Here is a 17,393-nt window from a genome sequence, read left to right as displayed (position 1 = left end):
CAGTTTGTAAAACAGTAGGATTAAGGCAAAGATATCTGTAGATAAACCCCAGAGGTCAGCAAACAACCCGCAGATACAAACAAGTTCAAGAGTTCAACTAACCTAGGAGGTAGAATTTCTTATTCCACAGTGTCACAGTGATGTTACATCACATTGAATAGAGAACAAACACTGAACCCTTTAGTTTAAAAACATGTGTAACATATATAATATATACAAGAAATACATTAAATGATAACCACTATTTAAATCTCTCTCACAAGTGTAATACTAACAAGTTGTTTTACTAAATTTACAAGCATGAATTTTTTGCTCAACACCTCATAACTCTGACTTTATTTCATGATCTGTCTTCAGGCTTTTCAAAACATCTCATCAAATCCAGCTGTTACTGATTCTAGACAAATTTGACAAAGATTTTGATTGAAATACGATATCAACAGATCCACAACAGCTACTTCAAGTAAAAACACTTATTCTCTCCCTCTTGCATAAATCTACTGTAGCATTTAACATTTGCTTCAGTAACTGTGATTAATGATCTCTAAACTTCAATATTTTCAGATTTCAAAGAGATTCCTTTTAAAAGTTAAATGTCACATTTGTTTCATTTCTTACAGGTCTCACTTTTCTAATCACCCTCCTGAGTCTCCACTTGACGTTCCAGGATCTCTTACCCCCGATCACAATAAACTTGCCTCAGTAATGTGAAACAATAGTGTTTCTTTCACCATGACTTTGAGCTTCAGCTTAAAGAGACATGGAAGAATTTTTTCACCCATTTTAGGCAATCAATGGAAGAAAACTACAAAGAGAGAATATGTGAAATCTGTTGGAACATTATTCCAGAGTAATCAACACTCCTCAAACTATCACACTTACTAAAGTTCAAACCCAATCCCTGTAGTGTCTGTACTTCAGGATCATTGCTGAAACATTACAACCACAAAGCAGTGTCTTTTTACTACTACTGTTCTCATCATCATCATCATCATCATCACAGAAAGCTAAAAACGTATCTCTTCACTTAAGCCTTTAATCAGCTTTTCTCTCAGTCAGCTTCACACTTCTGCACTACTTTTAAAACGTTGTATTTTACTTGATTTTATACATTCTATGTTTTCTATGTTTTAACTTTGTTTTTTATTTTATTTTATTACTAAAACTACACTAAAGGTGTTTTTTTCTGCGACAGCTTCGTGTTGCACCTGACACAGATAAGACCCACAGTGATGTTAAACCTGAGGGAAGATGTTCTGGGTTAAGCTAAAAGAGGTTTATTTTGGTTAATCAAGACTAGTGGTGAGTCTGTGTCCGTTGGGAAAAGGGAGTTTCAGTTTGCTTATGGCTTCAGAGACCAAGACGCTGATTTATAGATTGTCTACACATGACAAAACGTTCTCAGCTTTCATTTATTAAGTGTCAAATTACTGAAATACACATTCTATGTATGTATTTTCACTTTATTTGATCTCATTTTAATTAATGTTATCAAGCGGGTTTTATTTTCTATCTTATGTTACAATATTGTTTTTATATGTTTTTATGTTCTTAAATAAAAATTACATGCACTTGGTGCATGTAATTTCTTTTGTTGTAAAGCACTTTGAGCTGCATTTCTTGTATGAAAGGTGTCATACAAATAAAGTTATTATTATTGTTGTTGTTAAAATATCAATCAACTTTGAAAACCCTTTAAAGAAGCTCTCTGAACTTAATTAAATACTTTGTTCTTGTTTTTGTGTTATCTGTCAATTTAATGTCTCTTCTGGTTTTTCAAACTCCCCTTTTTGCTTTATATCCTCTGTCCAGTAGTAGCTTTTTTTCCTGCTAAGTTGGTTCCTCTCAGACTTCAGACTGTGGGCTCTTCTCATTTATCTATTTTGTGCCTCCTCATCTCCTCTCTCATCCGTCCTCCTGCCTGTGACCCGGAAATCGATCTCAGCACGTCATGTTTAAGGACGTCTCAATTCCTAAAATGCATCTCAAGGAGAGAGGAGGCTTGCTGGAGGAGCTATGAGCGAGGATGCACAGGTTATCCTTTGAGGAAGTCTTTTCAGCACACATGACATATAAAAGAGGCGTGACACACAGCTGGAATATACAAACCATTTGTAGTGCTTCACACAATAAAATATATAAAGGATATATATGTGTGTTTGTGCGTTCAATAAAATATAACAATGTATGACATCCGTACATCTTTGTCGCATTACGACACATTGCGATTTGAATTCAAAGTAAATATATAAGTTGTCATGAACACTGTTCTGCTCATCTGACAGAGATCATTAAATACAGTAGTAGGCTGTAAAAAAAAAAGCAATGGACAGATGATGCAGCTCTGCAGCACATTATTTTAATTGACATGACGGCTCCGAAGCGAGGATGTCTCATTTTGTTAAATATCTGCTGTCTTGACTCCTCCGCTCGCATCTCAGGTGGGAGGGACTAAGATGCGAGGAGAGGAGGCCAGGAAAGGAATCGAGGATGTACAAACTGAGAAATGAGAGGACGGCTAGGTAGTAAGGAGACGCTCATTGGAGCCGTCAGGTGAGTTGATGTCTGCAAGAATTAACAAATGTGTTACTTTCTATACATGAACTAATGCTGCTTTTCTACGTATCTCATGAGGCTGAGATGCATTTTGTTATTAACTTTTCATTTATCCAAATTGCATAACACATTTTCTCAGTTACCTCTAATAATATCTAGTCATGAAGATAGTATGTTAAGTTTTGGTAATTTGGGTGTAATTCCTTTAAACATTTAATTTATCTCTTGCTGCCACTTGAAGCTGCCAAAGCATGAACCTGTGTGGTTCAGATTTCACTCAATCAACAGAAGATACTTACCAGAGACATCAGAGGCACACCTGTAGAGAGACCCATCAGACCCTGTGAAGAAACGAAAATGCATTGAGGTTTGTAATAACTGCTTATATCCAATCTGTGTTCTGGACTGCTTTTGATTTATTTATTCACTGAGGATACAACGGAAACTAAAGATAAAATGCTTTAAAATACTGTGTCAGGACCTGAGTCAATGTCTGCAGAGGAAGAGCTTTCTTTATGTTATAAATGATGATATATAATAGATTAAAGTGATGTAACATCACAACAGTTTCAGACAATAACAAAATGTTTTGATGGTTTCCTGTAACACCATTAACACCAGCACCTCCTAACTTCACTTCCTGTTTGGTTTAAAACTTCCAAAGATTAAACTCAGTCATCTATTGTTTTTTAATCTATTATTCAAATTACATGAACATTGGTGGGTGCAGAGTTGGGCAATATGGACAAAACACAAAACAAACATTTTTTACCATGTGATTTATAATTAATAATTATTTTAAAGTCAACTAAAACATAATGTTTGATTTTTAATAAACAGCAAAAGTATTGAAGATCTCATGTTGGGCCAGACTTTGGTCATATTTAGATTATTAATTTAGACATAACGATTGTCAACCTTTTTCATATTAATAATATGTTGAGACAATCAATAATAAAATGATCTCATTATCAAAACAGTATTTCATTATGTAACACTGACATCAGAATCTGTACAAACTCATGTAGCTCAGCAGCTGACATCATGTCTTCCTACAGGAAAACTTTTACCTTTCTCTTTCTTCTCGTCCTTCAGGAGACGTTTGTTCACGTCTTCACTGACGTCATTGACCACACACACAATTAAAGACTAAAATCTGCTTTAATGTATTATGTTAATTTTTTACATGATCTTATAATATCATGTAAAACCTAGACGCTGATTTATAGATTGTCTACACATGACAAAACGTTCTCAGCTTTCATTTATTAAGTGTCAAATTACTGAAATACACATTCTATGTATTGTATTTTCACTTAATTTGATCTCATTTTAATTAATGTTATCAAGTGGGTTTTATTTTCTATCTTATGTTACAATAATGTTTTTATATGTTTTTATGTTCTTACATAAAAATTACATGCACTTGGTGCATGTAATTTCTTTTGTTGTAAAGCACTTTGAGCTGCATTTCTTGTATGAAAGGTGTCATACAAATAAAGTTATTATTGTTTTTGTTAAAATATCAATCAACTTTGAAAACTCTTTAAAGAAGCTCTCTGAGCTTAATTTAATACTTTGTTCTTGTTTTTGTGTTATCTGTCAATTTAATGTCTCTTCTGGTTTTTCAAACTCCCCTTTTTGTTTTATATCCTCTGTCCAGTAGTAGCTTTTTTTCCTGCTAAGTTGGTTCCTCTCAGACTTCAGACTGTGGGCTCTTCTCATTTATCTATTTTGTGCCTCCTCATCTCCTCTCTCATCCGTCCTCCTGCCTGTGACCCGGAAATCGATCTCAGCGCGTCATGTTTAAGGACGTCTCAATTCCTAAAATGCATCTCAAGGAGAGAGGAGGCTTGCTGGAGGAGCTATGAGCGAGGATGCACAGGTTATCCTTTGAGGAAGTCTTTTCAGCACACATGACATATAAAAGAGGCGTGAAACACAGCTGGAATATACAAACCATTTGTAGTGCTTCACACAATAAGATATATAAAGGATATATATGTGTGTTTGTGCGTTCAATAAAATATAACAATGTATGACATCCGTACATCTTTGTCGCATTACGACACATTGCGATTTGAATTCAAAGTAAATATATAAGTTGTCATGAACACTGTTCTGCTCATCTGACAGAGATCATTAAATACAGTAGTAGGCTGTAAAAAAAGCAATGGACAGATGATGCAGCTCTGCAGCACATTATTTTAATTAACATGACGGCTCCAAAGCAAAGATGTCTCATTTTGTTAAATATCTGCTGCCTCGCCTCCTCCGCTCGCATCTCAGGTGGGAGGGACTAAGATGCGAGGAGAGGAGACCAGGAAAGGAATCGAGGATGTACAAACTGAGAAATGAGAGGAGGGCTAGGTAGTAAGGAGACGCTCATTGGAGCCGTCAGGTGAGTTGATGTCTGCAAGAATTAACAGATGTGTTACTTTCTATACATGAACTAATGCTGCTTTTCTACACATCTTGTGAGGCTGAGATGCATTTTGTTATTAACTTTTCATTTGTCCAAATTGCATAACACATTTTCTCAGTTACCTCTAATAATATCTAGTCATGAAGATAGTATGTTAAGTTTTGGAAATTTGGGTGTAACTCCTTTAAACCTTTAATTTATCTCTTGCTGCCACTTGAAGCTGTCAAAGCATGAACCTGTGTGGTGCAGATTTCACTCAATCAACAGAAGATACTTACTAAAGACATCAGGGGCACGCATGTTGAGAGACTCATAAGACCCTGTGAAGAAAAGAAAATGCATTGAGGTTTGTAATAACTGCTTATATCCAATCTGTGTTTACTGGACTGCTTTTGATTTATTTATTCACTGAGGATACAACGGAAACTAAAGATAAAATGCTTTAAAATACTGTTTCAGGACCTGAGTCAATGTCTGCAGAGGAAGAGCTTTCTTTATGTTATAAATGATGATATATAATAGATTAAAGTGATGTAACATCACAACAGTTTCAGACATTAACATAATGTTTTGATGGTTTCCTGTAACACCATTAACACCAGCACCTCCTAACTTCACTTCCTGTTTGGTTTAAAACTTCAAAGATTAAACTCAGTCATCTATTGTTTTTTAATCTATTATTCAAATTACATGGACATTGGTGGGTGCAGAGTTGGGCAATATGGACAAAACACAAAACAAACATTTTTTACCATGTGATTTATAATTAATAATTATTTTAAAGTCAACTAAAACATAATAGTTTGATTTTTAATACACAGTAAAAGTATTGAAGATCTCATGCTGGGCCAGACTTTGGTCATATTTAGATTATTAATTTAGACATAACAATTGCCAACCTTTTTCATATTAGTAATATGTTGAGACAATCAATAATAAAATGATCTCATTATCAAAACAGTATTTCATTATGTAACACTGCACATCAGAATCTGTACAAAGTCATGTAGCTCAGCAGCTGACATCATGTCTTCCTACAGGAAAACTTTTACCTTTCTTTTCCTTCTCGTCCTTCAGGAGACGTTTGTTCACGTCTTCACTGACGTCATTGACCACACACACAATTAAAGACTAAAATCTGCTTTAATGTATTATGTTAATTTTTTACATGATCTTATAATATTCTCAGGTTTGTCAACATCACGTGTGTGAGAGGAAGAAATCATAGAAAATCAACATAATGGTGCGTTGGCTCTGATCATTTATGGTGGTGTGAAAGCTGTCAAACCCTGCTGCAGACCAAACAACCAGGTTTTTTCCAAAAAGCATCTTAAAGCTATGATGAAACTGTAAAATCCATCTTATGAACCTTCTACAGTTTCAGAGGTTTGTTTCCAAAAGCATCATAACTGACGACGCTCAGTGAAACTAAACTAAACCAACAGACACAAAAATTAATCCAACAATTAATCTTCCAGTTTGTGTCTTCATCGTCCTCCTCTCCCTCTTCTTGCATCATATATTCATCTCTACTGGCTGAAACTTCCCCAGTGGTATATTTTCAGGTTCTTTTCTTTAGATTTATGTGTATGTTTGCTTCACGCTGACATACAGCAGGTCTGATACAGAAATGATGATGAAATGATGCAAAGTCATGAAACTTATGCTGCTTCATTTCAGTTTTAATCTGATCTTCAGAGTAACGTTAACGCAGCTGAATCAAAGTTTATTTTCTTAAAGATCCCCTCCACACATGTATAAAGACATAAAAATACTCTACGTCTAATGATAATGTTTCTGATATACTTTTTCCATGAGAAAAGTATAATTACCAGTTTAAAATCCATTTGTATGGACGAAGCCCCTGAAGTCCAGACAGAAGATATGTTTTATTTTGTGGCAAAGAGATGTTATATTGTGCGCAAAACTAATCTTTAATACAAACATTTTGGTAGGAACATGTTATTTAAAAAGGTGTGTTTAAGACAGCTTTATACCTCTGCAGAAACAAAGTTAAAAACAGTCAGGTCTCTAAATGGACACTTCAACAAACGTTACACCTTCTTACAAACAAGAAGGGTCATAGGATGATGTCACAGAGACCTGATGGTCAGTCAATAACTTCAAACAAGGACATCCTTCAAATTTAGCTCAACTAGGTACCTGATGATCCACAGTTTGTAAAACAGTAGGATTAAGGCAAAGATATCTCTAGATAAACCCCAGAGGTCAGCAAACAACCCTCAGATACAAACAAGTTCAAGAGTTCAACTAACCTAGGAGGTAGAATTTCTTATTCCACAGTGTCACAGTGATGTTACATCACATTGAATAGAGAACAAACACTGAACCCTTTAGTTTAAAAACATGTGTAACATATATAATATATACAAGAAATACATTAAATGAATCACTATTTAAATCTCTCTCACAAGTGTAATACTAACAAGTTGTTTCACTAAATTTACAAGCATGAATTTTTTGCTCAGCACCTCATAACTCTGACTTTATTTCATGATCTGTCTTCAGGCTTTTCAAAACATCTCATCAAATCCAGCTGTTACTGATTCTAGACAAATTTGACAAAGACTTTGATTGAAATACGATATCAACAGATCCACAACAGCTACTTCAAGTAAAAACATTTATTCTTACCCTCTTGCATAAATCTACTGTAGCATTTAACATTTGCTTCAGTAACTGTGATTAATGATCTCTAAACTTCAATATTTTCAGATTTCAAAGAGATTCCTTTTAAAAGTTAAACGTCACATTTGTTTCATTTCTTACAGGTCACACTTTTCTAATCACCCTCCTGAGTCTCCACTTGACGTTCCAGGATCTCTTACCCCCGATCACAATAAACTTGCCTCAGTAATGTGAAACAATAGTGTTTCTTTCACCATGACTTTGAGCTTCAGCTTTAAGAGACATGGAAGAATTTTTTCACCCATTTTAGGCAATCAATGGAAGAAAACTACAAAGAGAGAATATGTGAAATCTGTTGGAACATTATTCCAGAGTAATCAGGACTCCTCAAACTATCACACTTACTAAAGTTCAAACCCAATCCCTGTATTACCCGTACTTCAGGATCACTGCTGAAACATTACAACCACAAAGTAGTGTCTTTTTACTACTACTGTTCTCATCATCATCCTCATCACAGAAAGCTAAAGACGTATCTCTTCACTTAAGCCTTTAATCAGCTTTTCTCTCAGTCAGCTTCACACTTCTGCACTACTTTTAAAACGTTGTATTTTACTTGATTTTATACATTCTATGTTTTCTATGTTTTAACTTTGTTTTTTATTTTATTTTATTACTAACACTACACTAAGGGTGTTTTTTTCTGCGACAGCTTCGTGTTGCACCTGACACAGATAAGACCCACAGTGATGTTAAACCTGAGGGAAGATGTTCTGGGTTAAGCTAAAAGAGGTTTATTTTGGTTAATCAAGACTGGTGGTGAGTCTGTGTCCGTTGGGAAAAGGGAGTTTCAGTTTGCTTATGGCTTCAGAGACCTAGACGCTGATTTATAGATTGTCTACACATGACAAAACGTTCTCAGCTTTCATTTATTAAGTGTCAAATTACTGAAATACACATTCTATGTATGTATTTTCACTTTATTTGATCTCATTTTAATTAATGTTATCAAGCGGGTTTTATTTTCTATCTTATGTTACAATAATGTTTTTACATGTTTTTATGTTCTTACATAAAAATTATTTCTTTTGTTGTAAAGCACTTTGAGCTGCATTTCTTGTATGAAAGGTGTCATACAAATAAAGTTATTATTATTATTGTTGTTAAATTATCAATCAACTTTGAAAACCCTTTAAAGAAGCTCTCTGAGCTTAATTAAATACTTTGTTCTTGTTTTTGTGTTATCTGTCAATTTAATGTCTCTTCTGGTTTTTCAAACTCCCCTTTTTGTTTTATATCCTCTGTCCAGTAGTAGCTTTTTTTTCCTGCTAAGTTGGTTCCTCTCAGACTTCAGACTGTGGGCTCTTCTCATTTATCTATTTTGTGCCTCCTCATCTCCTCTCTCATCCGTCCTCCTGCCTGTGACCCAGAAATCGACCTCAGCGCGTCATGTTTAAGGACGTCTCAATTCCTAAAATGCATCTCAAGGAGAGAGGAGGCTTGCTGGAGGAGCTATGAGCGAGGATGCACAGGTTATCCTTTGAGGAAGTCTTTTCAGCACACATGACATATAAAAGAGGCGTGACACACAGCTGGAATATGCAAACCATTTGTAGTGCTTCACACAATAAGATATATAAAGGATATATATGCGTGTGTGTGTGTTAAATAAAATATAACAATGTATGACATCCGTACATCTTTGTCGCATTACGACACATTGCGATTTGAATTCAAAGTAAATATATAAGTTGTCATGAACACTGTTCTGCTCATCTGACAGAGATCATTAAATACAGTAGTAGGCTGTAAAAAAAGCAATGGACAGATGATGCAGCTCTGCAGCACATTATTTTAATTAACATGACGGCTCCAAAGCGAGGATGTCTCACTTTGTTAAATATCTGCTGCCTCGCCTCCTCCGCTCGCATCTCAGGTGGGAGGGACTAAGATGCGAGGAGAGGAGGCCAGGAAAGGAATCGAGGATGTACAAACTGAGAAATGAGAGGAGGGCTAGGTAGTAAGGAGACGCTCATTGGAGCCGTCAGGTGAGTTGATGTCTGCAAGAATTAACAGATGTGTTACTTTCTATACATGAACTAATGCTGCTTTTCTACACATCTTGTGAGGCTGAGATGCATTTTGTTATTAACTTTTCATTTATCCAAATTGCATAACACATTTTCTCAGTTACCTCTAATAATATCTAGTCATGAAGATAGTATGTGAAGTTTTGGTAATTTGGGTGTAACTCCTTTAAACATTTAATTTATCTCTTGCTGCCACTTGAAGCTGCCAAAGCATGAACCTGTGTGGTGCAGATTTCACTCAATCAACAGAAGATACTTACTAGAGACATCAGGGGCACGCATGTAGAGAGACTCATAAAGCCCTGTGAAGAAAAGAAAATGCATTGAGGTTTGTAATAACTGCTTATATCCAATCTGTGTTTTCTGGACTGCTTTTGATTTATTTATTCACTGAGGATACAACGGAAACTAAAGATAAAATGCTTTAAAATACTGTTTCAGGACCTGAGTCAATGTCTGCAGAGGAAGAGCTTTCTTTATGTTATAAATGATGATATATAATAGATTAAAGTGATGTAACATCACAACAGTTTCAGACATTAACAAAATGTTTTGATGGTTTCCTGTAACACCATTAACACCAGCACCTCCTAACTTCACTTCCTGTTTGGTTTAAAACTTCAAAGATTAAACTCAGTCATCTATTGTTTTTTAATCTATTATTCAAATTACATGGACATTGGTGGGTGCAGAGTTGGGTAATATGGACAGAACACTGAAAATAAACATTTTTTACCATGTGATTTATAATTAATAATTATTTTAAAGTCAACTAAAACATAATGTTTGATTTTTAATAAACAGTTTAAGTATTGAAGATCTCATGCTGGGCCAGACTTTGGTCATATTTAGATTATTAATTTAGACATAACGATTGTCAACCTTTGTCATATTAATAATATGTTGAGACAATCAATAATAAAATGATCTCATTATCAAAACAGTATTTCATTATGTAACACTGACATCAGAATCTGTACAAAGTCATGTAGCTCAGCAGCTGACATCATGTTGTCAGAGTCTGCTCTCCCCCTCACCTGTGGCTGTGGGAATTATCCAATCATTCAGTCTCACTCTCTGCTCTGCCACACCCCTCATTAATTCAACCACCTTCACCTGGCGCTCCCACCTGCTCATCATCTGCAATCAAGCCTGTATATAAGCTGCCTCGGCCCACTCCCTCCTTGTCAGATTGTCTACACTACTATGCTAAGTCATCTTGCTTTCTTCACTGGACTGCCTTCCTGGTTTCTGATCAGCTTGTCTTCGACCATCGCTCCTCGTCTCTGCCCCAGTAAACCCACCAGCCTTCTGTCCCTGACTCTGAGTTCTGCCTGCCTGTTCCCTGGTCTTTGTCTGCTGTGGGAGTGGAAGATCGGGGTTCAATTTCCAGTGGAGTCATACTCCTTAGAACTGTGTTTCTCCGACCGTGCTTATATTGCCTTGACATCGTGTGAAATAAAGACTGCTAAGTTTATACCAGTGTCATTTGTGCTGCTATTGGGTCCATCCTATACCCGTTACAGTACAATCTGACCAATTATGGATCCAGCGCACGAACCCTCACCGCTGAGTCGCCTTGAAAGGATTAAAGGCGTCCTTCAACAGCATGAGGCCATGATGACAACAGCTGTGGCTGAAACCAAACAGGCAGCAGCAGCCCACGAGCAGGCGCTAACAATGTTAGCTGGACAGCTGCAGCAGTTAACAGCCCTGCTAACCCAAGCCCCTCAAGCCTCTGGGGCTGCTTCTCCTCCTGCTCTGCCTGCTACCGCTCCTGCACTTGCTCCAGCCCCTTTGCCACCCATGGATGCCCCTGAGCCCCAGGTGGGAATCCCAGAGCGCTACGAGGGTGACCGAGAGACCTGTGGCCCTTTCCTCACCAACTGCTCTCTCCTGTTTGCTCTACAGCCCCGCACCTTCGCCACTGAGGGAGCGAAGGTTGCATTCGTCATCAACCATCTGACGGGCAGAGCTCGGTTATGGGGGACAGCCGAGTGGGAGAGACGGTCACCAGCCTGTGCTTCCTTTGACCTGTTTGCCACAGAGCTTCGCAAAGTGTTTGGCTTGGATACCTGTGGTCCTGAGGCAATCGGAGGTCTGATTGGACTGAAACAGGGCGAGAGAACAGTGGCAGACTATTCCATAGACTTTCGCACCAGAGCCAGCCGAAGCAAGTGGAACAACTCGGCCCTCTGCGACGCATTCCTCAACGGGTTGGCCGACTACATCAAGGATGAACTGGTTTCCCATGACCTGCCCACCACGTTGGATGGGGTGGTTGAATTGGCCACCCGCATCGACCTCCGCATCCAGGCCCGGCGACGAGAGAAGCGTCAAGGGGGAGGCCATCGCCCTCTGCCGTCCCGCTCCCATGGGGGTGCCGTCGCAGCCAACTCTGCCTCCTCTACAGCTCTGAGAGCCAGGGCTCATCAGTAATGGGGGAGATCCTGGTGAGCTCAACTTCCCTAGTGTCTCCCCGTCCCCAAAGAGCTCTGCTCCAGGCCCGGCTCCTCCTTCCGGACGGTCCCCACACCATGGCTACCTTCATTGACTCTGGGGCTGATGCCTGCATTATTGACAAGGAGCTGGCCCTTCAGTTGGGGCTCGGGCGGGTTCCTTTGCCACAACCGGTTCCCGCTAGAGCCCTAGATAGACACATCTTGGGAAACGTCACACATCAAACCTCCCCTGTCCATCTGCTGCTCTCTGGCAACCACCACGAAACAATCCAGTTTCACATCCTGAGCTCACTCCGTCTGCCTCTCATCCTGGGGTATCCTTGGCTCCGTCTTCACAACCCTCACATCGACTGGGTCACGGGGGCCATTCAAGGGTGGAGCCCCTCCTGTCATCTCAGGTGCCTGCAGCAAGCCTCCTTGCCACTTCACTCCCCCAGCCCCAGCTCCTCGGAGTACCACGACTTCTGCCTAGTCTTCAGTAAAGCCAAAGCCACATCTCTGCCTCCGCACCGTCCCTACGACTGCGTAGGGACTTGCCTGGGACTTCACCCCCCAAGGGGCGCCTGTACTCCTTGTCTGAGCCTGAGAGAAAAGCCATGGAGACTTATATCAATGACTCTCTGGCTGCGGGTCTCATCCGTCCTTCTTCCTCTCCTGCCGGGGTGGGTTTTTTTCTTCGTGGAGAAGAAGGACAAGACCCTGAGACCCTGCATTAACTACCGAGGGCTAAATGACATTACTATCAAGAACAGGTACCCGCTGCCACTCATCTCCTCCGCCTTCGAGCTGCTCCAGGGGGCCACCATTTTCACCAAGCTCGACCTGCGCAACGCCTATCACCTTGTCCGCATCAGAGAGGGAGACGAGTGGAAGACGGCCTTCAACACCCCGACAGGGCACTACGAGTGCCTCGTCATGCCATTCGGCCTCACCAATGCCCCCGCCGTCTTCCAGGCCCTGGTAAATGACGTTCTTCGAGACATGCTCAACCGGTTCGTCTTTGTCTACCTGGATGACATTCTCATCTTCTCCCAGTCCAGAGATGAACACATTCACCATGTCCAAGCCGTCCTCCAGCGCCTCCTTGAGAACTCCCTGTTTGTTAAATACCAGTGTCATTTGTGCTGCTATTGGGTCCATCCTATACCCGTTACACATGTCTTCCTACAGGAAAACTTTTAACTTTCTCTTTCTTCTCGTCCTTCAGGAGACGTTTGTTCACATCTTCACTGACGTCATTGACCACACACAAAATTAAAGACTAAAATCTGCTTTAATGTATTATGTTAATTTTTTTACATGATCTTATAATATTCTCAGGTTTGTCAACATCACGTGTGTGAGAGGAAGAAATCATAGAAAATCAATATAATGGTGCGTTGGCTCTGATCATTTATGGTGGTGTGAAAGCTGTCAAACCCTGCTGCAGACCAAACAACCAGGTTTTTTCCAAAAAGCATCTTAAAGCTATGATGAAACTGTAAAATCCATCTTATGAACCTTCTACAGTTTCAGAGGTTTGTTTCCAAAAGCATCATAACTGACGACGCTCAGTGAAACTAAACTAAACCAACAGACACAAAAATTAATCCAACAATTAATCTTCCAGTTTGTGTCTTCATCGTCCTCCTCTCCCTCTTCTTGCATCATATATTCATCTCTACTGGCTGAAACTTCCCCTGTGGTATATTTTCAGGTTCTTTTCTTTAGATTTATGTGTATGTTTGCTTCACGCTGACATACAGCAGGTCTGATACAGAAATGATGATGAAATGACGCAAAGTCATGAAACTTATGCTGCTTCATTTCAGTTTTAATCTGATCTTCAGAGTAACGTTAACGCAGCTGAATCAAAGTTTACTTTCTTAAAGATCCCCTCCAGACATGTATAAAGACATAAAAAATACTCTACGTCTAATGATAATGTTTCTGATATACTTTTTCCATGAGAAAAGTATAATTACCACTTTAAAATCCATTTGTATGGACGAAGCCCCTGAAGTCCAGAAAGAAGATATGTTTTATTTTGTGGCAAAGAGATGTTATATTGTGCGCAAAAACTAATCTTTAATACAAACATTTTGGTAGGAACATGTTATTTAAAAAGGTGTGTTTAAGACAGCTTTATACCTCTGCAGAAGCAAAGTTAAAAACAGTCAGGTCTCTAAATCGACACTTCAACAAACGTTACACCTTCTTACAAACAAGAAGGGTCATAGGATGATGTCACAGAGACCTGATGGTCAGTCAATAACTTCAAACAAGGACATCCTTCAAATTTAGCTCAACTAGGTACCTGACCAATCCCTGTATTACCTGTACTCTAGGATCACTGCTGAAACATTACAACCACAAAGTAGTCTTTTTACTACGACTGTTATCATCATCATCATCACAGAAAGCTAAAAACAAATCTCTTCACTTAAGCCTTTAATCAGCTTTTCTCTCAGTCAGCTTCACACTTCTGCACTACTTTTAAAACGTTGTATTTTACTTGATTTTATACATTCTGTTTTCTATGTTTTAACTTTGTTTTTTATTTTATTTTATTACTAACACTTCACTAAGGGTGTTTTTTTCTGCGACAGCTTCGGGTTGCGTCTGACACAGATAAGACCCACAGTGATGTTAAACCTGAAGGAAGATGTTCTGGGTTAAGCTAAAAGAGGTTTATTTTGGTTAATCAAGACTGGTGGTGAGTCTGTGTCCGTTGGGAAAAGGGAGTTTCAGTTTGCTTATGGCTTCAGAGACCTAGACGCTGATTTATAGATTGTCTACACATGACAAAACGTTCTCAGCTTTCATTTATTAAGTGTCAAATTACTGAAATACACATTCTATGTATGTATTTTCACTTTATTTGATCTCATTTTAATTAATGTTATCAAGCGGGTTTTATTTTCTATCTTATGTTACAATAATGTTTTTACATGTTTTTATGTTCTTACATAAAAATTATTTCTTTTGTTGTAAAGCACTTTGAGCTGCATTTCTTGTATGAAAGGTGTCATACAAATAAAGTTATTATTATTATTGTTGTTAAATTATAAATCAACTTTGAAAACTCTTTAAAGAAGCTCTCTGAGCTTAATTAAATACATTGTTCTTGTTTTTGTGTTATCTGTCAATTTAATGTCTCTTCTGGTTTTTCAAACTCCCCTTTTTGTTTTATATCCTCTGTCCAGTAGTAGCGCTTTTTTCCTGCTAAGTTGGTTCCTCTCAGACTTCAGACTGTGGGCTCTTCTCATTTATCTATTTTGTGCCTCCTCATCTCCTCTCTCATCCGTCCTCCTGCCTGTGACCCAGAAATCGACCTCAGCGCGTCATGTTTAAGGACGTCTCAATTCCTAAAATGCATCTCAAGGAGAGAGGAGGCTTGCTGGAGGAGCTATGAGCGAGGATGCACAGGTTATCCTTTGAGGAAGTCTTTTCAGCACACATGACATATAAAAGAGGCGTGACACACAGCTGGAATATACAAACCATTTGTAGTGCTTCACACAATAAAACATATAAAGGATATATATGCGTGTTTGTGCGTTCAATAAAATATAACAATGTATGACATCCGTACATCTTTGTGGCATTACGACACATTGCGATTTGAATTAAAAGTAAATATATAAGTTGTCATGAACACTGTTCTGCTCATCTGACAGAGATCATTAAATACAGTAGTAGGCTGTTAAAAAAGCAATGGACAGATGATGCAGCTCTGCAGCACATTATTTTAATTGACATGACGGCTCCAAAGCAAGGATGTCTCATTTTGTTAAATATCTGCTGCCTCGCCTCCTCCGCTCGCATCTCAGGTGGGAGGGACTAAGATGCGAGGAGAGGAGGCCAGGAAAGGAATCAAGGATGTACAAACTGAGAAATGAGAGGAGGGCTAGGTAGTAAGGAGACACTCATTGGAGCCGTCAGGTGAGTTGATGTCTGCAAGAATTAACAGATGTGTTACTTTCTATACATGAACTAATGCTGCTTTTCTACACATCTTGTGAGGCTGAGATGCATTTTGTTATTAACTTTTCATTTATCCAAATTGCATAACACATTTTCTCAGTTACCTCTAATAATATCTAGTCATGAAGATAGTATGTTAAGTTTTGGTAATTTGGGTGTAATTCCTTTAAACATTTAATTTATCTCTTGCTGCCACTTGAAGCTGCCAAAGCATGAACCTATGTGGTGCAGATTTCACTCAATCAACAGAAGATACTTACAAGAGACATCAGGGGCACGCATGTTGAGAGACTCATAAGACCCTGTGAAGAAAAGAAAATGCATTGAGGTTTGTAATAACTGCTTATATCCAATCTGCGTTTTCTGTTACTGTTTCAGGACCTGAGTCAATGTCTGCAGAGGAAGAGCTTTCTTTATGTTATAAATGATGATATATAATAGATTAAAGTGATGTAACATCACAACAGTTTCAGACATTAACAAAATGTTTTGATGGTTTCCTGTAATACCATTAACACCAGCACCTCCTAACTTCACTTCCTGTTTGGTTTAAAACTTCAAAGATTAAACTCAGTCATCTATTGTTTTTTAATCTATTATTCAAATTACATGGACATTGGTGGGTGCAGAGTTGGGTAATATGGACAAAACACAAAACAAACATGTTTTATCATGTGATTTATAATTAATAATTATTTTAAAGTCAACTAAAACATAATGTTTGATTTTTAATAGACAGTAAAAATATTGAAGATCTCATGTTGGGCCAGACTTTGGTCATATTTAGATTATTAATTTAGATATAACAATTGTCAACCTTTTTCATATTAATAATATGTTGAGACAATCAATAATAAAATGATGTCATTATCAAAACAGTATTTCATTATGTAACACTAACATCAGAATCTGTACAAAGTCATGTAGCTCAGCAGCTGACATCATGTCTTCCTACAGGAAAACTTTGACCTTTCTCTTTCTTCTCGTCCTTCAGGAGACGTTTGTTCACATCTTCACTGACGTCATTGACCACACACACAATTAAAGACTAAAATCTGCTTTAATGTATTATGTTAATTTTTTACATGATCTTATAATATTCTCAAGCTGTCAAACCCTGCTGCAGACCAAACAACCAGGTTTTTTCTCCAAAAAGCTTCTTAAAGCTATGATGAAACTGTAAAATCCATCTTATGAACCTTCTACAGTTTCAGAGGTTTGTTTCCAAAAGCATCATAACTGACG

At 38.1% G+C, this 17,393-nt stretch overlaps 2 protein-coding genes across 4 annotated transcripts in view; both read right to left on the bottom strand.

Moving 5' to 3' along the window:
• Nucleotides 1-17,393, bottom strand: part of LOC137198241 (class I histocompatibility antigen, F10 alpha chain-like) — a 105,245-nt gene that overhangs the window by 1,507 nt on the left and 86,345 nt on the right. Inside the window, exons 7-10 of the mRNA XM_067611950.1 lie at nt 16,409-16,450; nt 9,981-10,022; nt 5,260-5,301; nt 2,856-2,897 (exon numbers count right to left, since the gene is read on the bottom strand). Coding sequence (XP_067468051.1) covers nt 2,856-2,897; nt 5,260-5,301; nt 9,981-10,022; nt 16,409-16,450 — 168 coding nt within the window. The remainder of the gene's footprint in view (nt 1-2,855; nt 2,898-5,259; nt 5,302-9,980; nt 10,023-16,408; nt 16,451-17,393) is intronic.
• The window catches only part of LOC137198238 (class I histocompatibility antigen, F10 alpha chain-like), a 150,103-nt gene that overhangs the window by 48,761 nt on the left and 83,949 nt on the right, over nt 1-17,393 (bottom strand). The window lies entirely within an intron of this gene.

Source organism: Thunnus thynnus, chromosome 15 (assembly GCF_963924715.1).
Source record: "Thunnus thynnus chromosome 15, fThuThy2.1, whole genome shotgun sequence".
In the NCBI taxonomy this organism is placed as follows: Eukaryota; Metazoa; Chordata; class Actinopteri; order Scombriformes; family Scombridae; genus Thunnus; species Thunnus thynnus.
Note: the sequence above shows the minus strand (reverse complement) of the source record. Positions and strands in the feature narration are given on the sequence as shown.